At 50.5% G+C, this 27,849-nt stretch overlaps 1 protein-coding gene across 3 annotated transcripts in view; it reads left to right on the top strand.

The window, feature by feature from the left end:
• ntf4 (neurotrophin 4) overlaps positions 1–27,297 on the top strand; it is a 39,378-nt gene extending 12,081 nt beyond the window's left edge. Inside the window, exons 1-2 of one of the 3 annotated variants that reach the window (XM_033013198.1) lie at positions 6,597–6,981; positions 26,414–27,297. In XM_033013198.1, the coding sequence (XP_032869089.1) occupies positions 26,434–27,108 (675 nt within the window). In that variant the 5' untranslated portion in view covers positions 6,597–6,981; positions 26,414–26,433 and the 3' untranslated portion in view covers positions 27,109–27,297. Of the gene's footprint in view, positions 1–6,596; positions 6,982–7,329; positions 7,745–26,413 lie in introns of those variants that run through there. The other 2 variants (XM_033013199.1, XM_033013197.1) reach the window with 2 other exon arrangements.
• Positions 27,298–27,849: the final 552 nt, after the last annotated feature.

Below are 27,849 nucleotides of genomic sequence, written 5' to 3'. Positions count from 1 at the left end.
CCAGGGTTTGCGTGTGTACACCAGGGTTTGCGTGTGTACACCAGTGCTTGCGTGTGTACACCAGTGCTTGCGTGTGTACACCAGTACTTGTGTGTGTACACCAGTGCTTGTGTGTGTGCACCAGGGCTTGTGTGTGTGCACCAGTGCTTGTGTGTGTACACCAGGGCTTGTGTGTGTGTACACCAGGGTTTGCGTGTGTACACCAGTGCTTGCGTGTGTACACCAGTGCTTGCGTGTGTACACCAGTGCTTGCGTGTGTACACCAGTCCTTGTGTGTGTACACCAGTGCTTGTGTGTGTACACCAGGGCTTGTGTGTGTGTACACCAGGGTTTGCGTGTGTACACCAGTGCTTGCGTGTGTACACCAGTGCTTGCGTGTGTACACCAGTGCTTGCGTGTGTACACCAGTGCTTGCGTGTGTACACCAGTGCTTGCGTGTGTACACCAGTGCTTGCGTGTGTACACCAGTGCTTGCGTGTGTACACCAGTGCTTGCGTGTGTACACCAGTGCTTGCGTGTGTACACCAGTGCTTGCGTGTGTACACCAGGGCTTGTGTGTGTGTGTACACCAGGGCTTGTGTGTGTACACCAGTGCTCGTGTGTGTACGCCAGGGTTTGTCCGTGTACACCAGGCCTTGTCCTTGTACACCAGTGCTTGCGTGTGTGTGTGTACACCAGGGCTTGTGTGTGTGTGTACACCAGGGCTTGTGTGTGTGTGTACACCAGGGCTTGTGTGTGTGTGTACACCAGGGCTTGTGTGTGTGTGTACACCAGGGCTTGTGTGTGTGTACACCAGGGCTTGTGTGTGTGTGTACACCAGGCCTTGTCCGTGTTCACCAGTGCTTGTCCGTGTACACCAGGGCTCGTGTGTGTACACCAGGGGCAGGCCATGAATCTCCCAATTACCTGGCAGTGCCATCACGTTGAGGCTGCAGAAACAGTGGGCCGTGGACTGCCTGGTGCATCTCTAGGCTGGGACAGTGAAACCTTGGAGGGAACCCACTAATCATCCTGCAGCATAGAGAGATGAATCACAGGGACAGCAGACATGGAGCTGAATCACTGACAGAGGGAGAAGCCCATCGTTACCACAGGCCATTGTAGATGAGTCACTCATCGCGTTCTAGTGTGTGAGTGGTAAATTGCAGGGTGTTGTGTAAGGTGTTTCCGTGATGATTCCAGGTGCAACAGATGGAGGAGACGCTGATGCTGCCTCCATGCAACAGGCCTGTCGTCACAGACTAGCAGTGGAGAGGCTCAAGCAAGGAGTTCATTGTCCAATGGCGGAACCAGAGGGGGCATTGTGGAGGAGGGAGGAGGTAGAGGGAGCAGGTGTGGGGGTAGGTGTGAATTATACCCGGGCAGAGACGGGGCCCCTCTGTGCATGGCCCAGGCTACTGGGTGGGTGGGGTGAGAGTGTGGGAGGCAGGGAGAGGGTAGGAGGGAGAGGGGAGGAGGGAGGGAGAGGGTGGGAGAGCAACTTCAAAGTGATACAGAAGCAACAACACTGAAGTAACTGGATCCTGATGGGTTCAGGTCTCCGCTGCTGTCTGAGGCTCTTAGACTGATTAAAATTGTAACCAAGTGAAAGCGGTGCCCCATTCAGTCCTGCTCTCTGGAAACCTGACCTCCGCTTATTGTAGTCACCAAACAAGAAGACTGATGTTAATCCCCTTGATGCTGGAGTTACCTGTTGTCCATGGGGGCTGCAGAGGGAGGGAGGCACTGACCTGACCTGCGCTTCCTTCAGTGTCAGCCAGTGTGTCTGAAGCTGATTATAGTTTGCAAAAAATCATCGACCTTCCCCCTGTACACGCGACAGAATGGACATTCTTCCTTCGGTACCGAGTGTACGGGATTAGCTTTGAAGTACATTTTCTTGCAGCTGTGCGGTTCCAGATGTGCACATGTGTGCGGCCGTCTAATCTCGTCACACATTTGTTGTAGAGGATTACTGGGTGGCGTGGCTCGTATTTCTTTCTTCGGGCTCTGGCGCTTGCGAGAGACTTGCTGGACCGGTGACCTTGCGCCCGTTAGACTCTCCTGAAATAAACAGGGGATGGTCACCTTGTTGGGTGTGTTGTACTAGAAGCCCCCAAATAGTCGATGGGAATTAGAACAAATCTGTCAGGAGATTGCAGGCAGCTGCAAGGTTGTCATAGTTGGAAATATAAACTGGGATTGTCATTGTTCGAAGGGCTTTGATGGGGTGGAATTTGCCAAATGTGTTCAGGAACGTCTCCTTGGGCAATATATGAATCATCATTAGATCCAGAAGACTGGAGGGTGCCTAATGTTGTGCCTCTATTTAAGAGCTGCAAGGAAAAACCTGGACATTTAGACTGCCATCCGTGGTAGGCACGTTACTGGAGAGGGTGCTGGAGGATAAGAGAGAGATGCATTTGGATAGACAGGGGCTAATTGGGGGGTAGTCAGTGTGATTTTGTATGGACAATCGTGCCTTACGAATCTGATTGAGTTTTTTGAAGAAGCAACTGCAGATGTCCACATGGACTTCAGCAAGGAATTGATAAGGTTCTGCTGGGCAGGCTGGGACTTGATTCCTTGGAGGCTGGAGGCTAAGGGGTAATCCAACAGAGGTGTCTAAGATCATGAGAGGAATAGATAGGTTGAAATCACAGAATCTTCTACCCAGAGTAGGGGAATCAGAGGACATAGGTTTAAGGTGAGTGGGGGGGGGGGGAACATTTTCACACAAAGGGTGGTGGGTATATGGAACGAGCTGCCAGAGAAGGCAGTTGAGGCATGTACAATAATATGGGTCAAACGCAGGAGGTGTAGATAGGGTAGTGTTGGCATGGGCAAGTTGGGCCGAAGGGCCTGTTTCCGCGCTGTGTGACTTGATGACTGGGAAGGGGATTTAGATAAAGTAACAATGTTCCCATCCAAATCGCAGATGAGCATGGCCAATATATTTGGGCATTTTCTTTGTTATGTGCCATGATTTTTACTTTAAATTGCCTTATTAGTTGTAAGTTACTTTTATATTTAAATTTCATTTGTTGTCATTTTGGATTAGACATTGCATGATATCATCCAGAGTTTCTGTCTACAGTGTGTTCCCTGTTACAGTGTACGGTACCTGCTCTATCGCTCACCTCCTATGGACCTTCAAGGACTTTTCGAAAGTCCAATCTCACCTCAACTCTTTCGCCCTTCCCTGATCTGCTCATTACAACTTCAAAACACCAACATATTCCTCAAACATGATTCCCCACAAATAACAAGGGTCTCCACCCGAAACATCACCCATTCCTTCTCTCTAGAGATGCTGCCTGTCCCGCTGAGTTACTCCAGCATTTTGTGACTGTCCCCACTAATAAATGCCCACAAACCCTGTCTTTGGACATCTGATTATGTCTGGTGGCCTTTATCACCTTCTTAGTAAAAGATAAATCAGACACACTGCTTGTTGAGAACACTGACCTGCCCAACACATGCCAACAAGTCAACCAGTAACAGCAGCAACAGCAGGTTGACAACTTGTCACCTTTTTATGTTGGTGAAATTAATTTTTGTTGAAAATGCCAACAAACAGAATTCTTCAATAAAATTATTTAAAGCTTGCCCCAGATTAAACAACACCACAAGTGGTTGCTCCAGACATTTGCAAATGAGCATGGCCAATATATCTGGCATGACTTCAGATAAGCGATAAATACAAACACATACTTTGCCTTTGGCGATGGTAGAGTTGGTTTGTGATTGTCATGTGTACCGAGACACAGAGGAATCCTTTGTTGTGTGTGCTGTCCAGTGGGCCACACTACACACGAATGTCACATGGCCAGCATGATTGTCCATCCAACGTTGCACATAGCAGGAAGCAGGCCATTCAGCCCAACACATTGTTATTTCCTGCTCACGTTCATTGCACACTCTTGGCAAATCTACCACCCTCATGACTTTATTTAACGTCCTGTAAATCCAGGCATGTAATCTGGGCCAAGGATTGCTCCACATGTTGGCAAGGTTCACATCTAGTAGTTCTCACAGAGATCGCTACTGATTTCTTGATTTAATTTACTGGCATCTATCCAAAACGTCTACATATGAATTCTGCCCCCACCCCAAGCACATCTCCCCCTCAGACACATGCTCACGCACACACATGCACACACATGCACACACGCGCATGTACACGCACACAAAGACAGATATCGCCTCAGATTCACACACATTAAAACACGCACAAAGACACAGACAGACGCACACACTGAAACACACACTGAAACACATACAAACACACGCACAAAGACACACACGCACACTCGCACACACACACACACACAATCTCTCTCTTACACTGCCAAATCTAAATCAACTGTAAAGCCTTTATCATTTTTAAAGGGGTTATTTCAGCTCTTTCCATGCATAAACATCAGGGGCTTTGGTGCCAACAGCAAGTCAGTACAATCACTGGTGTTTGTATCCCTATGGACCTGGACTGGTCAGCTTGATCCCTGTGGGGTTGTTGTGGGCTATGGGTAGTTGACCATTAATCGTTCACATGTTTACAGGGGTGTCCTGACCCAGGCAGAATGTCCACCCCCTCCCACACTGTGAGACCTGGGACCTACACGACACCAACTGGAGTGAGTCTCTTCATTATTAAGTTTCAAAACGCCCTCGTTAGTTGTGAGACATCATGTGGTAATACTGTAAAACACATGCTTTCGTTTTCAAATTAGATGCTCTAATTTTATTCAGCCAACACATTTTCACAGATACTCTGCTGATTTCAGGCAACTCGTGTTATTCTGGCCTGCAAACTCACTGTGTGTTTATTTATTCACAAAGCATTGACTTCACTGACTGCCTTTGTTCCTTATAATGAACACATACGTCAACAGATTGTGGAAAGATATAATAATAGTTACAGGGTTGACAGAGTGGGCGACTTTAACTTCCCCAATGGTGACTATTCGGTGATTCCAGGAGATTTCAGGATCCAACCAGGTGGTTATGGATAAGGATAAGACTGGATCTCAGTGAGGTGGGGGGGGGGGGGGGGGGGTTGTGTGTGGGGGGGGAGGGGGGTTGTGTGGGGGGAGGAGGGGGAGCGCTCGGTTGGTGAAAGATCGACTACACCAGGAGTGACCAGGGGGTGGGGAGAATGGACTGGGACCAACTATTACTGGGTCAGTCCACATCTGACATTTCACAGTCATTTGCAGACCAGCTGATCATTAGGAAGAGGAACAAGGATGACTTGGATGACAAAATATTTGTAACTTCAGTTGAAAAGCAAAGGGAACATGTTTAAGAGTTAGGAATGAGAAATCAGACAAGGCCTTGACCTGTTCACTTGTTTACTCTGACCTGAATATACTCGGGTGGCACTGAACAGATGAAGGAATATAATGGATAGGGAGAGTTTAGAAGGATATGGGCCATATGTAGGCTGGTGGGACTGGTGCAGATGGGGCATCTTGGTCAGTGTGAGCAAGTTGGGCCGAAGGGCCTGTTTCCACACTGTGCGAATAACTCAAGCCGGGAATGAGGGCCATAAATGTTATTGGTGCGTAGGATTCAGGTAAAACAAAAGGCATTTAATTCATACATTAAAACAAGAGGGAGAGGGTAGGAGAAAGGAGGGAGTTGGTGCTGGAACCAGAAGTAGATGCTGCAATCTGAAGTGAAACACAAAATGCTGGAGTAACTCAGCGAGACAGGCAGCATCTCTGGAGAGAAGGAATGGGCGACATTTCGCGTGGAGACCCTTCTCCATCTCCCCATAACCTCTGATGGGTTTAGAGGGATATGGGCCAAGCGCGGGCAGGTGGGACTAGTGTAGCTGGGGCAGTTTGTTTAGCATGGGCAAGTTGGGCCGAAGGGCCTGTTTCCGGGCTGTATTACTAACGGAGGTGCGATAACTCTTGAGGTTACGGGCGGCGTGTGTGGTGTTGGGGGGCGCGGTGTGTGTGTGTGTGTGTGTGGTGTTGGGGGGCGCGGTGTGTGTGTGTGTGGGGTGTTGGGGGGGCGCGGTGTGTGTGTGTGTGTGGTGTTGGGGGGCGCGGTGTGTGTGTGTGTGGGGTGTTGGGGGGGCGCGGTGTGTGTGTGTGTGGTGTTGGGGGGCGCGGTGTGTGTGTGTGTGGGGTGTTGGGGGGGCGCGGTGTGTGTGTGTGTGTGGTGTTGGGGGGCGCGGTGTGTGTGTGTGTGGGGTGTTGGGGGGGCGCGGTGTGTGTGTGTGTGGGGTGTTGGGGGCGCGGTGTGTGTGTGTGGGGTGGTGTCACCAACAGGTGTAATGCGGGACATTGTTCTTTGACAGCCGCCGCCTGGGCCGCGTTCACATTAAACTCTGTCTCACTTGCATCCGCTTGTGACCATTGCCACAAACCTGTTCACTCGCCTCACTTCACTGAGAACCGGTCCGTTTAATGGTGAGGTCGCGGGTCCCAACACTGCGCGGTCCAGCTGTCAGCCGGGGCTGCCAGATCTATCCAGCGGCGCCCATTGTGGGGACCCTCCCCTCCCCCCTTCACTGGTCACACCTCCCCGGGACTGGACACTAGGCCACCCCACCCCCCCCCCCCCTCCCCCTGGGACTGTGCATCCCCCCTCCTCCCCCCCGGTGCCGGGGATAAGTGAGGCGGGAGGAGTGAAGGCACTTGCTCAGGATTTGAGGGCGGATAGTGACACGTCAACGAGCCGCTCAGGAATCTCTCTCCTCACTTCTCTGCGTTTGTAACTGATCCCCGGACTAGCTTTCACTGAGTTCCCGGTTGCTTGAGCGATTCTTGGCGGGGAGTCGGGGTGGGGGGCGTTGGGTAAAGATGCCTTGGAGCTTTGGGTTGGAGGCCGATCCGAGCGGCGCCCGGGATGGGAGCGAAGCGGCGGCTCACCTGCAGCGCGGCGGCCGGCGGCACTGACTCAGGCACCCGGACCACACCAGTCTCACAGCTCCTCAACCCCGGCCTTACCCCACAGCCCGGCCTGAAGCGCAGCGATCCCCACACGGTAAGAAGCAACAGACCACTCGTCAATAAGTGATGGGCCATTAACCTAATTGCATCCTTTTATATTTAAAAACAACTGGACACGGGCTTGTTACAAAAGGCATCAATACCGAGCGCTGTTAAATATATAAAGGATATTATTATCTCCATTAATAATGAACAGCCCATGTCGAGTGTCACACAGAAGAATACTTCACGTATTTTACAAACTCGTTTCTCTCTCGTTAAAACACTTGGTTCAAATAAAATTAAATATCAAACGTTGTCAAAGTTCTCTGGGGGACGAAGACAAGGTTTTGTTGAACTTGTGAGTTTGTCCGGTGCTTACTTGCCTCGGGATTCGCTTGTGCTCAGACCATGAACATTTACAGACTCGGTAACAAAGTGTTGGTTGGAATAATAGATTATGAAATAACTATTTAGTAGGAAGGGTTAAGGTGGAAGAGTTGCTGGTTGGGTTGAGTTTTTAGCCACTGTTGGACTTCGCTAGGTTTTTTTGAGGGGCTCTGGTGTGAAACTGATCCCTAGGACTGAGTATGAAGTTTATGCTGGAAATTTGAGCCGCGCTGTCATTTTTTTTCCATTTCGGGTCCCTGCCCCAAGTTCACTCTCCGGGAAAACCTCAAACTGAGCGCCGTGACTGTAAACATGCCCTGAGTTGCCGCAGAGAGACGCGAGGAAGTGCTGCCCGCCACCGGCGCCGGGGCTGGAGTAAGCAGAGTCGTCATTCCGTGCCCATTGATGCCGTTTGTCAGAGTTATCAGGTTAGATCTCTCTCCGCCCGCGCGTTAAGTTGTTCCACTGAACCCCGGGGTTTGTGTTGTAGTCTCTGGTGATGTTTCAGGTGAAGAATTTCAACCGGAATTTGTCTGTCTGTAATTCTCGCCCTCGACTCGCTCGGTCGGAATCCACAGACTGGTGTTTGTTTACAACTTGTTCTGGGGAAGATAGACACAAAATGCTGGAGTAACTTAGTGGGACAGGCAGCATCTCTGGAGAGAAGGAATGGGTGACGTTTCGGGTCGAGAATGCACCTCATCAGTGTGGCTTGGAGCAGTGCCCAGGGCTCGGTGCCCGCCGCGTTTGTGGACAAACTTTTGTAGTGAATTGTTAGCGGCCTTTGGCGCGGAGCCCGGCCTCCGGGGTCAATGTTATCCGTGCCGGGGGTGCTTTGGCCGCGCTCCCGGTGCCGGGGAGGAGGCCTGGCGGCACCGAGGGGGTCTGTATCCGTGTCGCGGCCTCGCCCGTTCTCCCCACCCTCCCCTCGCCGCCCAGTGACCCCGGGCCGGTCCAGAGCGCCAGGACACTGGACGAGCCGGGCAGCGTCTAAAGAAGGGTCCCGAGCCTGACTCGCCGACTCCTCCAGCACTTTGCGCTTTGCCCCGGTTCCAGCACCTGCAGTTCCTTCACTTCACTGCCCTTCGGCCTGCACCATACTGTCCGTTACTGTAACTGCCTGCCCGGCTCGTTCTCCGGCCCTGACACATATCCTCTCCCCGCCCGGGACGGCAGCGCCTCGGCCCCGGGCTCAGAGATTCAGGAAACCGCGCTGCGTGACGGCGGTGAAACTTGCGCTCGCGTCCCGCCGGTAAAGACCGGGCACCTTCTTGCTCATGACCCCCCCCCCCCCCCCGACCTGCTGAGTATTCCATCACCATCACGTGTACCTAGGTACCGATACTTTGTTTGCCGCTACCCAGTCACGTTATAACCACATGAGTCCCATCAAACCAGGTACAGCTGGTAGTGCAGAGAATAATGCCAGAGCGCGGGATACAGTGTTACAGTCACAGGGGAAGTGCTGCTGGGAAAAGTTCAAGGTTGCAGTGAAGTAGATTGGAAGATCAAGAGTTAATGAGAGAAGAGCAGTGGTCTGATAACAGCGGGGATCTGGTGGTACGTGCTTTAACGTGCTTGTCTGAAGGGAGAGGGAGGCGGGGGGAGGGGAGGAGTGAGTGGTCTTTGATTATGTTTGCTCCTTTGCCGAGGCAGCGTGAAGTGTAGATGGAGTCAGTGGTGGTGTGTGTGATGGACTGGGCTACATCTACAATGGTGGGGAGTGTGGTCTGCGATGGACTGGGCTACATCTACAATGGTGGGGAGTGTTGTGTATGTGATGGACTGGGCTACATCTACAATGGTGGGGAGTGTGGTGTGTGTGGGACTGGGCTACACCTACAATGGTGGGGAGTGTGGTCTGTGTGATGGACTGGGCTACATCTACAATTCTCTGCAATGCCTTGTGCTCTTGGGCAGAGCTGTTGCCAGAGCAAGCTGTGATGCATCGTGATAGGATGAATGCTTTGTACTCTGTATCTGTAGATGTTGGTTCAGTTTGCTCCCGTTAGCAGCCCTGTGTCGGTTGTGTTTTGGACCAGGTTGTGTTGGACTAGGTGGGAGGATGTCGTGGGTGTACAAGACCAGGACGTGTGGGGAAAGGGAGAGGTTCACACAGGTTGGGAGATCACAATGTCTCCAGTTTGTTCTATTGAGATGTGCCCACCTGTTCTGTAACAATGTGGCCAGCATTCAGGGAACAGAAGGATGTCACACACACACACACACACACACACACACACACACACACACACACACACACACACACACACACACACACACACAGTGAGATGACAAGTCACTTCATCTATTCTTTATGAAATTTATGAACCAGAAATTCATTGGAATCTTCACATTATTAACAACTGAGAGTTTTTCTTATCGATGTGGACAACTTTCCACTTTTCCAGTTCCATCTGCCGTGTCCTTGCCTGTCCGTCACCTTCATACACACGGCTTCATACATGCTACACTGCACATGCTTCATACATGCCACACTGCACATGCCTCACACATGCCACACTGCACATGGCCCCCCATCATCCTATTCCAGATACATGACACTTGGTCCTTTCATCCAAATCATTGCTACAGATTGTTGCAGCTGCCCTTGTCAGAAGACCCAGACTCCCCACAGAGGCCGATCATATACATGTCATATACATACATGTTCATGCCAGTACATCATCTCTGTCCCATGTTTAGCAACATCCTCCTTTAGTAAGTTTGCTACACAGTAGCTTCTAAACCTCCAACTACACTGATGCTCATTCTCTAATCCACGAGTTAAAACTTCCTGGAGATGATTTTTCCAGCAGGCCTTCCACAGATCAGCAGTGATTGGCTGGTCCCGTTTTTATTCTCACCATCTCTTTCATCTTCAGCATGTTCCTACACTAGTGTCAGGTTAATGGTCTACTCTACCCTCTATGTTCTCCCTGACATTGTTGTCTATAATACCCATGATGAACCTTTTACACAATCTCCATCATTATCTTTCCCAAAGACCCGGAACATGGATCAGCGACAATGGTGACATTACCTAATTCCAGTATTTTCTCCATCCACTTATTTATTCCATCTCCTCGTTCACTCCGGATCGCTGTCTTCCACAAAGACAGTCACAAAATATTTGTTGGATTTCTTTGCCATTTCCTGAATCCCCCCTGGTCTATAAACTCGTTATACACCTGAGGGGACATTAACAGTCAGATTTCTACATTTCTTGCAAGATTATTCTTCTGTTCTGCTCCACCATGAGTGCTCTTTGCTCAATTGCCATAAGGTCATAAGGAATAAGAGTAGAATTAGGCCATTCAGCCCATCGTCAACTCCGCCATTCAACCATGGCTGATCTATCTCTCCCTCCTAACCCCATTCTCATGCAGGGCCGAAGGGTCTGCCTCCACTCTATGACTATGAATGTAAGGAGGTCTGAAGAAGGGTCTCGACCCAAAACATCACCTATTCCTTTTCTCCAGAGATGGTGCCTGACCCGCTGAGTTACTCCAGGTTCATGATAATGACACAATATCCACCTCTCTTCCACTCGTTCAGAGTGTGAGATCTTGGAGAATCTTGCCTGTATCTTGCTTGGGTGTTTCTCGTGCAAGAGGTTGGTGGTGAGTGTGCCGCAGTCAGAGCCACATCCTTTGTACAGGCTCTCTGCCATAAGTGTCATTGGATACCAGGTGGAATATCATCTTACTCTGGAGCTGAGATAAAATGAGCCTAGATGTTAATTATTTCATGGCATGAACTTCGGTCTCTGGGGTTAGATGAACCTGCGTGAGGTTTCGTGCATCAGTGGTGAATCGTCTGAGTTAGAAGGTCAATTGGTCCAAGTCCCTCTCTGTTTGTTATCCAGGCTGATTCAGATCGGATTAGTTCATTGCCACATACATCAGGGTCCAATGAAATTCCTTGTTCACATGAAGTTGACAGAGTAAACAGTAGTAACTCAGTGGGTCGGGTCTGGCAGTATCTCTGGAGAACATGATAGGTGATGTTTCGGGTCGAGACACTTCTTCAACAGTATAGTGGTGAGGCTAAATACAACAATGAGTGTAACACAGATGTAAATAGTGTAGTGCAAAACAATAACACTAAGGTGTAACAACGGAATGAGCACGGAGGTGGAGTTAAGGCTCTGGAAATGGGGTGTGAATGAGGTGGTTGGTTCACGAGTCGCAGAGAGAGCAGTGAGGAAGAGCATTCTTGTCTCGATATTGTATCTTCTCCCAGAAAGTGGAAGAGAGAGAAGGGAATGGCCAGGCTGTCGGCATCTTGAATCTTCCTGATGCAACACTCCATGACAACGGTCTGGATGGGAGGAGGTGCCAAGTCTGATAAGGACTAGACTGTGTTCAACGCTCTCTGCATGTTGAGGTAGTCAATAACAGAGTGGTTCCTAGACCTGTGTTAGTGGGATCTTGCTGTGCTTGCTGTCTGCGTGCACTTAAAGCTAGTGAATACCGTGTGACGGATTCGCTTCTTCTAAACTCGGGCCAGCACTGGACTGAGACGGAGTTGGGAATGTTACAGGTGTGAGCCGGATCACTCCGGGATCACCTGCCCGCGCCTGACGGCAAATACAGAGAGGCACATACACACAGCGTGGCAGAGAGAGAGGCTAGGTGTGCGGTTTATCTAACGGTGTGGTTTTGGTAATGAGGTAACCACATTCAGCCCTAGTAGTTTGTTCTACAAAAATAAATTAACCTCCAAGAGCTGGACTGTACAGAGCTGAGGTCATGTACCAGATAACACCTTTGGTTTTGCCATTGTACACGAGGAAGGGTTTATACCGGGAATGTACGCGGTACAGACTCATTGTCATCATGGCATAATCAAGTGGAGTTGTGAAGACTGGGATGTGATGTGCTGATGGTGTTTAGGGGTTTGCCGGGAGGGTGGAGACTCCCCCGCTCGGCCCATCAGTATCGGACAGTGGACGGAGTGGTGTTGGGAACAGGAGGTAACGTATCCGTACGCTCTGGGGATGTAGCCTTGTATGGAATTAAAACTCAACATGACCTGAGCCAACATGTGTTGGAAGGAGCTGCTTTTACACCGAAGATAGACACAAAGTGCTGGAGTAACTCAGCGGGACAGGCAGCATCTCTGGAGAGAAGGAATGAGTGACGTTTCTGCTCGAGAGTCTTCTTCCCTTACCTATCCATGTTCTCCACAGATGCTGCCTGACCAGCTGAGTTACTCCAGCACTCTGTGAAACGTCACCTATCCATGTTCTCCACAGATGCTGCCTGACCCGCTGAGTTACTCCAGCACTCTGTGTCTGCCTCTAATGGGATGTGGGGCGAATGTGGGACGGGGTAAAATGTTCCTGTAACCGGTTGTTTGTCGGTCTGTATTTAGTGTGTGACGCCGTGACTGGATTGGTCTCCGTGAACCCCCCCCCCCCCCCCCCCCCCCCCCCCAGTTTGGTGAGAGTTGGATTAGTGTTCATGGGCCAGTGTGGACGTGACGGGCCGAAGTTGCCTTGTTGCAGCAGACGATGTCTCTGGGACAATGGTCATCGTCTCTCACTGGCCACATGAGAGGCTCATTGACCCACTGACCGGTCCCGCGGCCCGGACTCTCACACCCATCGCCGGACTGTGGTCCATCTACAACAACCGCCTGCATTTATGTAGCGCCGACACGGCCCTGCAGGCTGCCTTTGTCCCTCTGGGTCAGAAGCTGTTTGCCAGATGTAACGGAACACCTTTTTAAATGGTCACTGGTGCATTAGCAGATACAAGTCCAGCAGAGTTGCACAGATGTTCGCACAGCTGGCGAGAGGAGCGTGCTGTAGGATGAAAGCGCTCGCTCCCGGGAGGGGGTTCGCGGTTTAGGGTCTTGGCAACGAAACGCGGAGAGTGGCGGGGAGGCGGCGCGGGAACGGCCCGGAGTTGGTGGTCGTGGGCCGGAGGAAGCTGCAACACGGGCGGGAGGAGGAGAGAGTGGAGGGTAGAGGAGGGGAGGACAGGGGCAGGGGTGTGTGGGGAGAGGGGAGGACAGAGGCAGGGGTGGGTGGGGAGAGGGGAGGGTAGAGGCGAGGAGAGGGGAGGGCAGGGGTGGGGAGAGGGGAGGACAGGGGTGGGGTAAAGGGAGGGGGAGGACAGGATGTGCTAGATTATTTGAAAACATTAGTGTGAATTTTGCACAAATGAGGGCCGTGTTTAGGAGTGAAGCGCTGCGTGATCAATAACCGAGAGCGCGGCCGGAGGAGCATAGAACGGGCTGATGTTACCCGGTCACACGAGGCCGCTGGTCTCACAGGGCGATCACAGCTCCCAGCAGTAACCGCGGGCCAGATGTGGTTCATGATGATTGGGTTTAATGGGCACCCGCGCTGATTTACATTCCAGATGTGTCAGTAATTGAAGGGAAGTTCCAGCCTGTTGTCCCCTCGCCAGTCACGAACCCGCTCCCCCTGCACAAGGCCGGGCCCTGACACAGTCTACCTGGGGTAGAGTCCTGACACAGTCTAGTCTCCGCCAACCCCGGTCTCCGCCGGCAGGGTCATCAATGAATGGGTCATCACAGGACACTTGCATTTCAATGTAATGTTCTATGAATGAATTTACGGCGACCAAAAGATTTAAACCGGTCACGGAGCCACACGTCTAACAGTGAGAGAGGGGGGTCGGCCTGTTCTCAGACCCACCCGGCCATGTCTGGGTCCGCCAGTGTTGCCTCACAACGCCAGAGACCGGGTTCAATCCTGACCTCCGGTGCTGTTAGTGTGGAGTTTGCACGTTCTCCCTGTGGCCTTGTGTGTTTGTCCCGGGTGCTCAGGTTTTCTCGGTGTGGTGAGGTGCGGGGAGAACAGACGGGACTGTGGGGAAAATACAGAGAACATTAGTCGGAGGGGGGTGGGGTTGCATTGTGAGCTGGTATAAAACTGATGGGCCGAAAGGAAGGACGTGTCAGCTGTGGACTTGAGGATTGTACCTGAGTGATAATGGCGTAAAATTTACAACATTCGTTGCTTCAATAAAACAATATTGAAATGAGCAGGAGAGACGGAAACATGGTCAGAAATGGGACTTGCACTTTTCATATTTAGCTCCAGGGTCTTTACGATTCGCTATAAAAGGTTGTTGCAGTCCAGACAAGTTTACTTCGATAAAGAGCAAAATTACGGTTACACATTGAAGGTCAGTGGATGAGTGGTCACTGCTTTCGCAGCGACATTTACTGCCCAGTTGATTCAGCAAAGTGAGGGTGAGTGTGTGTTAGTGCGAGTATGCAAGTGTGAGTATGTGAATGAGAGTGTGAGTGGGTGAGTGAGAGTGAGCAGATGAGACTGACAATAAGGAGTAATTTAAAGTCACAATTAACCTAAAGAGACCGGCAAGAGTGCGCTGCTGATGTTCTAACTCCCTCACGGAGTGGGTCAGGCATCATCTGTGGAGGGAATGGACAGGCGACGGTTCGGCCCTAAAGAAGAATTCCGACCCATTCCCTCCACAGACTCTGCCTGGCCCGTCAGTTCCTTCAGCACTTTGTGTTTTGTTTTGTAGTTGGCAGAGGAATGATGTAGAGATTAAGGCAGAGATTGATAGATTCTTGATCAGTGCGGGTGTCAGGGGTTATGGGGAGAAGGCAGGAGAATGGGGTTAGGAGGGAGAGATAGATCAGCCATGATTGGCGGAGTAGACTTGATGGGCCGAATGGCCTAATTCTACTCCTATCACTTATAACCTTATGAACACAGTGACCGTGTGCTTCGTGTCACTCCGGGAACCGGGAACCGGGAACCGTCACGGAGGCACCGGCGGCGATTCAGGCCAAGTGTCCTGAGGCTGCACCGGAGAATTTCAACCCGCGAGAGTTTCCCCGCTTGTTTGGCGCCGGAACACGAGGTTGTGATCAAAGCCGAGACGCCGGCAGGTGCAGGTGCCTCGTGTTGTTTCCAGAAGTAGTTCATCGATGGGAGAGGGTGGGCGAGCAACGTGTTGACGACGTGAGTCGCGGTCAAAGTTCCAGTTGTCCAGTTCCCAGCGCCGAACCCGGTGGCAGCTGAGACCGTCAGATCCCGGCCCCCGCAGCGCTGACGGAGCAGCACCGGTGCATCTGCCCTCCTGCAGCTGCCCTCCTGCAGCCCCACTCATGCAGCCGCCCTCCTGCAGCCCCCCTCTTGCAGCCCCCCTCTTGCAGCCCCACTCCTACAGCCCCCCTCTTGTAGCACCACTCCTGCAGCCCCCCTCCTGCATTCCCCTCCTGCAGCCCCCCTCCTGCATTCCCCTCCTGCAGCCCCACTCATGCAGCCCCCCTCCTGCAGCCCCCCTCCTACAGCCCCCCTCTTGCAGCCCCCCTCCTGCAGCACCACTCCTGCAGCCCCCCTCCTGCAGCCCCCCTCATGCAGCACCACTCCTGCAGCCCCCCTCCTGCAGCCCCCCTCTTGCAGCCCCCCTCATGCAGCACCACTCCTGCAGCCCCCCTCCTGCAGCACCACTCCTGCAGCCCCACTCATGCAGCCCCCCTCTTGCAGCCCCCCTCTTGCAGCCCCACTCCTGCAGCCCCCCTCCTGCAGCCCCCCTCATGCAGCCCCACTCCTGCAGCGCAGGAAAGCAGTGACAGGATAGGTCAAAGTGATGAGGATGAGGATGCTATGAGGCTGCAGGGTGACTTGGATAGGTTGGGTGAGTGGGCAGATGCAAGGCAGATGCAGTATAATGTGGATAAATGTGAGGTGCAGGAAGGCAGATAATTATCTGAATGGTGTCAGATTAGGAAAAGAGGAGGTGCAATGAGACCTGGGTCTTGCACATCAACAATACAACAATACAATACGGTTTTATTCATCTCATTGCACATAAAGTGCAAGTGAAATGAATTTGTCAGCAGCGGTACAATGATAAAGAACACACAAACACAATAAAAATTTAGCACAAACATCCACCACAGCATCCATCACTGTGGTGGAAGGCACAGAACTTGGCCAGTCCTCCTCCATTTTCCCCCGTGGTCGGGACCTCAACCCTCTGCAGCTGTCGCTGCGGGCGTCCAGATGGTGAAATGACAAGGTAAAAAGTCCAGGTAAGTCCAGAATTGGCTCTTCCCCACCGGAGACCGCGGCTTCAGGCTGGTGTAGGCCTGTCACTGAAAGTAAACTTGCAGGTACAGCAGGCAGTGAAGAAAGCTAATGGCATGTTGGCTTTCATTGCGAGAGGATTTGAGTTTAGGGGCAAGGAGGTCCTACTGCAGTTGTACAGGGCCTTGGTGAGACCAGACCTGGAGTATTGTGTACAATACTTCCCCCCCCCCCCCCCCCCCCCCCGAAGGGTTACTCTGACTAGAGGCCTGTGACCAGTTGAGTTCCACAAGGATCAGTGTTGGAGCTTCTGTTGCTTGTGATTTGGATAAAACCATAGGCAGATATAAACAAATGATTTGGATAAAATATAGGCAGTCTGATTAGTAAGTTAGTAGTCAGCACAATATTTGACAGGCGTTTATTTAAAAGGCATTTGGACAGAGACATGGAGAAGAAATGTTTAGAGGGTATGGGCTAAAAGCGGGGAAATGGGACTAGTTTAGTCAAGTCAAGTCAACTTTATTAGTCACATACACATACAGTGGCTTGCAAAAGTATTCATACCCCTTGAACTTTTCCACATTTTGTCACGTTACAACCACAAACGTAAATGTATTTTATTGGGATTTTATGTGATAGACCAACACAAAGTGGCGCATAATTGTGAAGTGGAAGGAAAATGATACATGGTTTTCAAATTTTTTTACAAATAAAAAACTGAAAAGTGTGGCGTGCAAAAGTATTCAGCCCCCTTTACTCTGATACCCCTAAATAAAATCCAGTTCAACCAATTGCCTTCAGAAGTCACCTAATTAGTAAATAGAGTCCACTTGTGTGTAATCTAATCTCAGTATAAATACAGCTGTTCTGTGAAGGCCTCAGAGGTTTGTTAGAGAACACAAGTGAACAAACAGCATCATGAAGCCCAAGGAACACACCAGACAGGTCAGGGATAAAGTTGTGGAGAAGTTTAAAGCAGGGTTAGGTTATAAAAAAATATCCCAAGCTTTGAACATCTCACGGAGCACTGTTCAATCCATCATCCGAAAATCGAAAGAGTATGGCACAACTGCAAACCTACCAAGACATGGCCGTCCACCTAAACTGACAGGCCGGGCAAGGAGAGCATTGATCAGAGAAGCATCCAAGAGGCCCATGGTAACTCTGGAGGAGCTGCAGAGATCCACAGCTCAGGTGGGAGAATCTGTCCACAGGACAACTATTAGTTGTGCACTCCACAAATCAGGCCTTTATGGAAGAGTGGCAAGAAGAAAGCCATTGTTGAAAAAAAGCCATAAGAAGTCCCGTTTGCAGTTTGCCACAAGCCATGTGGGGGACACAGCAAACATGTGGAGGAAGGTGCTCTGGTCAGATGAGACCAAAATTGAAGTTTTTGGCCTAAATGCAAAACGCTATGTGTGGCGGAAAACTAACACTGCACATCACCCTGAACACACCATCCCCACTGTGAAACATGGTGGCGACAGCATCATGCTGTGGGGATGCTTTTCTTCAGCAGGGACAGGGAAGCTGGTCAGAGTTGATGGGAAGATGGATGGAGCCAAATACAGGGCAATCTTGGAAGAAAACCTGTTAGAGTCTGCAAAAGACTTGAGACTGGGGCGGAATTTTACCTTCCAGCAGGACAACGACCCTATACATACAGCCAGAGCTACAATGGAATGGTTTAGATCAAAGCATATTCATGTGTTAGAATGGCCCAGTCAAAGTCCAGATCTAAATCCAATTGAGAATCTCTGGCAAGACTTGAAAATTGCTGTTCACAGATGCTCTCCATACAATCTGACTGAGCTTGAGCTATTTTGCAAAGAAGAATTTCAAACATTTCAGTCTCTAGATGTGCAATGCTGGTAGAGACATACCCCAAAAGACTTGCAGCTGTAATTGCAGCGAAAGGTGGTTCTACAAAGTATTGACTCAGGGGGGCTGAATACTTTTGCACGCCACACTTTTCAGTTTTTTATTTGTAAAAAAATTTGAAAACCATGTATCATTTTCCTTCCACTTCACAATTATGCACCACTTTGTGTTGGTCTATCACATAAAATCCCAATAAAATACATTTACGTTTGTGGTTGTAACGTGACAAAATGTGGAAAAGTTCAAGGGGTATGAATACTTTTGCAAGCCACTACAAGATGTGCAGTGAAATGAAAGTGGCAATGCCTGCGGATTGTGCAAAAAACTATAGAACAGAATCAGTGTTTACATGTTAGAATTTTTTTTAAAGACACAACACACCAGTAAATTAATCCCTGGTGAGATCAGAGTTTACAGCCCTGATGGCCTGTGGGAAGAAACTCCGTCTCATCCTCTCTGTTTTCACAGCATGACAATGGAGGCGTTTGCCTGACCGTAGCAGCTGGAACAGTCCATTGCTGGGGTGGTAGGGGTCCCCCATAATATTGCTGGCTCTGGATCTGCACCTCCTGGTGTATAGGTCCTGCAGGGGGGTGAGTGTAGTTCCCATAGTGTGTTCGGCCGAATGCACTACTCTCTGCAGAGCCTTCCTGTCCTGGGCAGAGCTGTTCCCAAACCAGATTGTGATGTTACCAGACAAGATGCTTTCTACAGCCCCAGAGTAGAAGCACTGAAGGATCCTCAGAGAGACTCTGAATTTCCTCAGCTGCCTGAGGTGGTAACGGCTCTCCCTTGCCTTACTCACCAGAGGGCATCTTGTTGGCAGAAACAAGTTAGGCTGAATGTCTATGTTTTGCTGTACGTGAGGGTGAGGGCCTTGAACACGCTGCCAGGGGTGTTGGTGGTGGTGCCAGGGGTGTTGGTGCCAGGGGTGTTGGTGTTGGTGTGGGTGCCAGGGGTGTGGGTGCCAGGGGTGTTGGTGTTGATGGAGACACATACAATAGTGATGTTTGAGTGAGTTTTAGATGGACACGTGATCATGTGGAGAATGGACCATGTGCAGGTGAATAAGAGGTGGTCTTGTCATCATGTTGGCCACAGACATTGTGGGCGGCTGGGCCTGTTCCTGTGCTGTCCTGTTCTAAGACTCTATGGCAGTCAGTAGATCCTGACTTTAAACTGCTTGCATGTGTTGGATGGTTGCTCAGTAACAGCAGCACTCCACTCCCGAAGGGCTGGAGCACTTTGTGCTGGCGTGTTGTGACAGATCAGACATTCAGAATGTAACTGTGGGAGAAGGTGAAGGAAGTTAAAGTTGGCCCTAGAGCAACAAGCAGAGCGTGGCTCAGCAGGACAGTGAGTGAGTGAGTGAAGCAGGGAGCGGCCTCATTTACAGGATGTACACTTTATGTTTTGTCCAAAAATAAACTTATTTAGAATGATTAAAAATATGTATCGAACTTTTCCGACAGTTTGTGTCAATAGTCATTAGTGTTATATTCAGTAGTGTTCACAAACTATCTACACCAAGCAACCTTACTACTGTGCCCCCCATGGGGCGCTCTCCCCTCCCTTGTTTGAGGGGTGTTCCCACCGGACTCTGACCCCCAATGTCCAGCAGCAGAAGGACCCTAGACTGTGGTCCCCCCCCCACCGAGCCTTGGCGTTGGCTGCACCGAGCATCAGTGCGTCCCTCAGCACGTACTCCTGCAGTCTGCAGGGCCAGTCGGCAACATTCCCCGACGGACATCTCGCTCTGCTGGGTGATCAACAACGCTCGGGCAGACCAAAACGTACATGTTTGTAGGTTAATTGTCTTCAGTAAAAATGATAAATAGTCGCGAGTGTGTAGGATAGTGTCAGTGCACAGGGTGGTCGCTGGTCGGACCTCCTGGTGAATTCGGGGTGTTTTTCCGTTCAATGCCACAGGATTGTTGCCACAAAGAGGTTTCATTTGTTACTGTACATAGCTAGCACTAGCATAAATCTTTAGTGTTCAGACATTCAGCACAGAAACAGGCCCTTCGGCCCACTGAGTCCATGCCATCCATTGATCACCCATTTACACGAGTTCTGGGTCATCCCGTTTTCTCATCCACTCCTTGCACACTTGGGGCAAGTTACAGAAGGACAACTAACCTATAACATACACATCTTTGGGATGTGGGAGGAAACTGGAACACGGGACTCAAATAGAGAAAGCTAGTAGACAGTGTGTGAGAGAAGGCAGGTACAGGATACTGAGTTGGATGATCAGCCATGATCACATTGAATGGCGGTGCAGGCTCGAAGGGCCAAATGGCCTCTTCCTGCACCTATTGTCGATGTTTCTATGTAACCTATAACCCACACATCTTTGGGATGTGGGAGGAAACTGGAGCATGGGTTGCCCATTCACTGCCTGTGAAGATTCCCGCTCGATGCCTTTGACAGCAACATGACAATAATCCTCAGCAGGTCGGGCAGTGCATGTGGGCCCTTCTCTCCAATAGGCACTGGTGCATTGATGGCGGGTGCTGCCCCCTGGTGTGCTGTTGTAGTCGGCTCTGCTGGTGAGATCCATCACCTTAGACTTGAGTTCCAGATTTCCAACCCTGTCGTTTCTCTTTTAGTTTATTTGTGTTTGGTTTATTATTGTCATGTACAGTGGAAAGTTTCTGTTTGCATGTTATCCCGTCAAAGAAAAGACTACACATGGTTACAATCGAACCATCCACAGTGCACGGATAAAGGATGAATGGTACAACATTTAGTGTAACATAAAGCGCGATAAAGTCTGCTTAAAGATAGTTCTAAGGTCTCCAGTTAAGTAGATGGGAAGTCAGGCCCGCTTTCTAGCTGATGAGAAAACTGTTCAGTTGCCTGATAACAGCTGAAAAAAACTGTCCCTGAATCTGGACACCCTGTGTGTTTTCAAACTCCTGTACCTTTTACCTGATGGGAGAGGTAGTGATCGGGGTGAGGCTTGTCCTTAATTATGCTGCTGGCCTTGCCGAGGCAGCATGAAGTGTAGATGGAAGGGAGGTTGGTTTGTGTGATGGTCTGGCTGCAATTTTCGACAATTTCTTGTGCTTTTGGATGATGTTGTTCCGAAACCAAGCTGTGACACCTCCTGATAAAACGATACAGGCACATCTGTAGAGGTGGTTGAGTGTTGTTGAGGATATGCCGAACTTCCTATGCCTTCTAAAGAAATGGACATTGTGGACTTTATTGGCCAATGCTCTGATGTGGACAAATTGCTGGTGATATTTATTCTCAGAAACTTGAAGCTTACAACATCTCTACTTTAGCACCATCAATGTATACCGGGGTGGGCCTACTGCTTTGCTGTATAGGTCATGGTGTATAGGTCATGGTGTATAGGTCATGGTGTGTAGGTCATTGTGTGTAGGTCGTGGTGTATAGGTCATGGTGTGTAGGTCATGGTGTGTAGGTCATGGTGTATAGGTCATGGTGTGTAGGTCATGGTGTATAGGTCATGGTGTATAGGTCATGATGCATATATAGGTCGTGGTGTGTAGGTCATGGTGTATAGGTCATGATGCATATATAGGTCATGGTGTATAGGTCATGGTGTGTAGGTCATGGTGTATAGGTCATGGTGTGTAGGTCATGGTGTGTAGGTCGTGGTGTATAGGTCGTGGTGTATAGGTCATGGTGTGTAGGTCATGGTGTGTAGGTCCTGCTGTATAGGTCCTGTAATCCCCTTGGTCTTGTAGGCCTTGAGGGAGAGATTATTGTCTTGGCAATTACAGGGTTCTCAATCTCCTGGATAAAGTGTGTTGGCTGCACCTGGATTGCAGGAGTGGGTGACAGCGACATTGGCAAATATCGCAAACCCACCTGCTCATCTGCAGAATAATGTACGGCTACCTGTTGACTTTTCATGTTTAGTTTAGTTTATTACTGTTATGTGTATCAGTTTCAGTTTAGTTTATTGTCACGTGTACCGAGGTACAGTGAAAAGCTTCTGTTGCGTGCTAACCAGTCAGCAGAGAGACAAAACATGAGCTATTCGAGCTATTTACAATGAATAGACGCATGATAAGGGAATAACGTTTAGTGAAAGCTAAAGCCAGCAAAGTCTGATCAAGGATAGTCCGAGAGTCACCAAAGAGTAGATAGTAGTTCAGCACTGCTCTCTGGTTGTGATAGGATGGTTCAGTTGCCTGATAACAGCTGGGAAGAAACTGTCTCTGAACGAGAGGTGTGCGTTTTCACACGTTTGCCTCATGGGAGAGGGGAGAAGAGGGAATGGCCAGAGTGCTTGATGATGCTGCTGGCCTTGCCGAGGCAGCGTGAGGTGTAAATGGAGTCATTGTACTAAGATACAGTGAAAAGCTTTTAGTTGCTCACTATCCAATCAAAGAAAGGACTATAAATTAGTCCCACACATCTCCTTTCAACTTTGCCCCACTCACCTTAAAGCCATGCCCTTTAATCTTTGATATTTCCACCCTGGGGAAAAGGCTCTGACTCTCCATCCTATCTATACCTCTCATCATTTTATGTGCTTCTATCAGGTCTCGCCAGCATCTGTTTGTCTTTAGACATCCTGTGGTGAAGTTAAACTTGCTGGGATGGGTACAATAAAATGCTTTCACCGTATCTCGTGGCAACAATGAACCAATAGCAACAAACCAATGTCATCCCTAAGTGCTGGAGTAACTTAGCAGGTCAGGCAGCATCTGTGGAGAGCATGGAACTCCAGCACTTTGTGTCTTTTTTGTAAACCAGCATCAGCAGTTCCTTGCGTCTCCTCCTGTTCATTTAAGTTCGTGTTCAGTTTAGTTTATTATCACGTGTACCGAGGTACAGTGAAAAGTTATTTGTTGCGCGCTAACCAGTCAGCGGAAAGACAATAAATGATTACAATCGAGCCATTAACAATGTTAAGGGAACAACGTTTAGTTAGTGCAAGGTGAAGCATTATTTCAGTTACAGCCACACGGGGGCGGCAGTGAGGAGGCGCATTCTTGTTCTTCTGTTTCTAGGTGAGACCAGGAGTCGGTGTGAGAGGCGACTCTGTGCTGGTCTTGGTGGGACAGGCATGAAGGGCTGAATGGCCTCAGGCAACTCATCTTGCCTATGTGCGTGTGCCCGTCTCAAGGGGTGGAATTAATATTCCAGTCAAGGACATCAGCCCTCAGTGACTGTCATATGATGAAAAAACGGAGCGACTGGGCTTGTATTCACTGGAATTTAGAAGGATGAGGGGATCTCATAGAAACATATAACATTATTAAGTGACGCGTAAATGATGTCGCATAAATTACGCGCAAAATGACGGCCAAGTGGGACAGGCTCTTTACTCCAGCTTTTTGTGTCTAGCTAGAGATTGTTCTATGCGGTTAGCGATGGTGTTTGTAACAGCGGAAGTGGCCCCGACCCACGGGATGAAGTGTGACTGCTCCCGCCGCGCCGGCTCCGGGGTCTGTGGGGAGAGGGGGACGAGGTTGGTGTCACTTGGTTGCCAATTCCACCCTTCCCATGAATGGTGAACGCTCCGGACAACTGCTGCTCCAACGGGTGATAGATTCACCGTGGTCCTGTAGAGGGCCATTCGGCCAGTCGAACATGTTCTATCCTCTAGTTTGCACCGTGTTCCACCCCCCCCCCCCCCCTTCATGTTTCTCCCGGCGCGACATCTCAGTGAGGGAGTGGTGGTCCCGGAGACCCCAACCCACACCTTTACTCGGGAGGAGTATTTGTCTAATTCACGCCTCAAAGTCTAGCAGACACTTCGATGCTTTGGGCAAGTCCGTGTTTCCGGGGACACGGCTCCCAAACTGCATTATGTGTTGGGGTTAGAGTTAGAGTCAAGTCAAGTCAAGTCAAGTTTATTTGTCACATACACATACGAGATGTGCAGTGAAATGAAAGTGGCAATGCTCGCGGACATTTGTGCAAAAGACAAACAACCAAACAACCAAACAAACTATAAACACAATCATAACACACATATTCTTTTACATAATAAATAATGGAAGGAAAAACGTTCAGTAGAGTTAGTCCCTGGTGAGATAGGCGTTTACAGTCCGAATGGCCTCTGGGAAGAAACTCCTTCTCAACCTCTCCGTTCTGACCGTAGCAGCTGGAACAGTCCGTTGCAGGGGTGGAAGGGGTCTCTCATGATATTGTTGGCTTTGAAGTTGCACCTCTTGATGTATAGTTCCTGCAGGGGGGCAAGTGAAGTTCCCATAGTGCGTTCGGCCGAACGCACTACTCTCTGCAGAGCCTTCTTGTCCTTGGCAGAGCAGTTCCCAAACCAGATGGTAATGTTCCCGGACAAGATGCTTTCCACCGCCGCTGCGTAGAAGCACTGGAGGATCCTCAGAGACACTCTGAATTTCCTCAATTGCCTGAGGTGGTAAAGCCGCTGCCTTGCCTTACTATTTGTCGAGGAGAACATATCTTGGTTGTAAGTTAAATTTATTTGAGTGCGCCAAAGTGCTCCGATTAAAGCGACATTGTGCCGGATGGCAGGGTGGTGAGGTGGGGAGAGGCCATGGGTTTGTGGTGTGGGGAGGAGCTGACTCTGGGCCGCTACTGACACCCGGTGGCCTGGGCCGTTGCTGCAGCCCGGATCCAGAATCTGACTCAAACCAGAGGGCACAAAGTGCTGGAGTAACTCAGCGGGTCAGGCAGCATCTGTGGAGAACATGGATAGGTGACGTTTCACAGAGTGCTGGAGTAACTCAGCGGGTCAGGCAGCATCTGTGGAGGGAATATAAAGACCACGTTTTGGGTTGGGATCTTTCCTCAGCCTGACCCTTTATAAGTGTCTGTCATCTCTTCATTCCCTCCACAGATGTTGCCTGAACCGCTGAGTTCCTCCAGCACTTTATGTTTTGTTCGAGGATCCAGCATCTGCAGTTCACTGTTTGCACAAACAGGATGTTGCCTCTGTCGGGGTTTGGGGACTGGAGCAATATCTGATATCTGATGCCTTCACAAGTTCTGGTCGTGCACAGGTGACAGCGCCAGTGGCCAGGATCGAAGCCGGGTCCCGATGGCAGGAGTGAAATGAGAGCGTGGCCAAGGGGTTGTGGGTCTTTGATGATGCTGGCCGCCTTTTTGAGGCAGTGACTCCTGTAGCTCGCCTCATGGTGAGGAGGTCAGAACCCGTGATGGACTCTGCAGTGTTCACAACATCTTGCAGTATTCCTCGTTGCTGGGTGTTTGAGTTGCCAAACCAGGCCCTGATGAAACCAGTCAATGTTGATGAGAGCATTTGTGACATAACAAATATCCTCAATCTTCTATGGAGGTAGAGGCGTTGATGGGTTTTCCTTATAATTGCATCAGTGTGCATCAATCTCCTTTCTATACTTTGACTCATCACCATCTGTAATTTGTCCCACAACGGTGGTGTCGTCGGCGAACTTGATGATGGAGTTCACACTATGTCTGGCTACACAGTCATGAGTATAGAGTGAGTATAGAGCAGGGGGCTGAGCACACAGCCTTGAGGTGGTCCCGTATTGATGGTTATTGAGGAAGAAGTGTTTTAGCCAATTCGAACAGACTGGTTTGTTGATGAGGAAGTCGAGGATCCAGTTGAAGAGAGATGTGCGGAGACCGAGTTCCGTGAGTTTGGTAACCAGCTTGGAGGGGATGATGGTATTGAACGCCGAGCTGTGGTCTATAAACAACTGCCTGACGTATGTAATTTTACTATCCAAGTGGTCCAGTGCTGAGTCAGTGAGATCGCATCCACCGTTGATATGTTGTGGCGGGAGGCAAACTGTAGTGGGTCAAGGTTCATGTTGAGGTAGGAGTTGATATGCACCATGACCAACCTCTCAAAGCACTTCATCACCACGGACGTTATTGCCACTGGTCGATAGTCGTTGAGGCACGTCACCTTGCTCTTCTTGGGCACCGGTATTATTGATGCCCTCTTAAAGCAGGTGGGAACCTCAGACCTAAGTAATGAGAGGTTGAAGATGTCCGCAAAGACTGTCTGTGTCTAACGCTGTCCTCTCTCTGCAGGCGTGTGTGTGTGTGTGTGTGTCTGTCTGTCTGTCTGTCTGTCTGTCTGTCTGTCTGTCTGTCTGTCTGTCTGTCTGTCTGTGTCTGTGTCTGTGTCTGTGTCTGTGTCTGTGTCTGTGTCTGTGTGGGTTGGTATTGGGGATTAACCTCCTCTCTTCTCTGCCCGCAGGTCAGCCAGGACGTAGAGGGATGATCCCTTTGCACTACACCATGATGGCGTTGTATCTCGGACAGGTCCGGGCGGCTCCGGTGCAGTTGAACGGCGCGGAACGGGGCGGGCCGGGTCTGGAGGAGGGCGAGGCGGACGGTGACGAGTTGGTGCTGGACGTGGCGGGCCTGGACTCGGACGCGGCGGTCAAGGAGTGGGACTTCTACTCGCCGCGGGTGGTGCTGGCGCCGCGGCCGCCCGGTGACCCGCCGCTGCTCTTCATCATGGAGGAGTCTCTGGGTCAGAGCGCCGTGGCCAACAGGACAGCGCGGGCGAGGAGACAGTCGGGGCCGGCGGGCGTGGACCCGTCCCGGAGAGGAGACCTGTCCGTATGTGACAGCAGCAGCCAGTGGGTAACTGACCGGCGGGTGGCTGTGGACGTTCTGGGCAAAGTGGTCACCATCCTGACTGACGTGCCCACCTCCACAGGCCCACTCAAACAGTACTTCTATGAGACCAAATGTAACGAGCGCTCGTCCACGGCACAAGGCGGCTGCCGGGGCGTAGACAAGCGCCACTGGATCTCCGAGTGCAAGACCAAGCAGTCGTACGTGCGAGCTTTGACGGTGGACGCGTTGAAGCGCACGGGGTGGCGCTGGATCCGCATTGATACGTCGTGTGTGTGTACTCTTATAAACCGGACAGGCAGACAGTGAGCGGTCCCCACCCGCCTCTTATCTATGTTGCTGTAAATATATAAAGTATATAAATTATTTCACCGAGTTTTATGGATTGCATGTAAAAATGCTGTTTATACATTGAACTGCTGTATTTATTCCTGAATTTACACATTGATACTGTTTGTATTAACTTATTGTATTTTGAAATATATTATTCTTCACCTAGCGGCAGCGTGTCTTACTGCAGCTCCGAGTGCCCGGCCCCGAACCCCGAACCCCGGCCCCATCACCCTAACCCTAACCCGGCACTAAGATAATTCGGCCCCGAACCCCGGCCACGAACCCTAACCCCGCACTGAGATAGTCCGGCCCCGACACCGGGTCCCAGTCCTGAGAGAGCGCCCTGCACTGAGACAGGGTAGGGGCCCTAACATGGGGACCCAGAACTGAGAGGAGGCCCGGAGCTGACACTGGGTCCGGCCCTGACATTGCGGCCCCAACACAGGGTCCCCGCACTGACAAAGGCCCCAACACAGGGGGCCCGCACTGACACTGGGCCCCAGTCCTACCTGGGGGTCTGGTCCTGAGAGCAGGTATCCGCTGTAAGCTGCTCAAAGCCGCTGTTACCCAGAGAGCGGCACCTCAGCAGGGCAGGTGAGATGCGATGAATCTCGTCCCATTGTGAATGGACAGATCCTGGTACGAGTGGCCTCCACCTGGGGTCAGACGTGGACATCTGATTGGAAACGTGTGAGCAGTTTCTACAGGATTGGGCCT

The sequence above is a fragment of the Amblyraja radiata genome, chromosome 38, assembly GCF_010909765.2.
Source record: "Amblyraja radiata isolate CabotCenter1 chromosome 38, sAmbRad1.1.pri, whole genome shotgun sequence".
NCBI lineage: Eukaryota > Metazoa > Chordata > Chondrichthyes > Rajiformes > Rajidae > Amblyraja > Amblyraja radiata.
The sequence above is the reverse complement of the archived record's forward strand: the minus strand, read 5'-3'. Positions and strand labels throughout refer to the sequence as shown.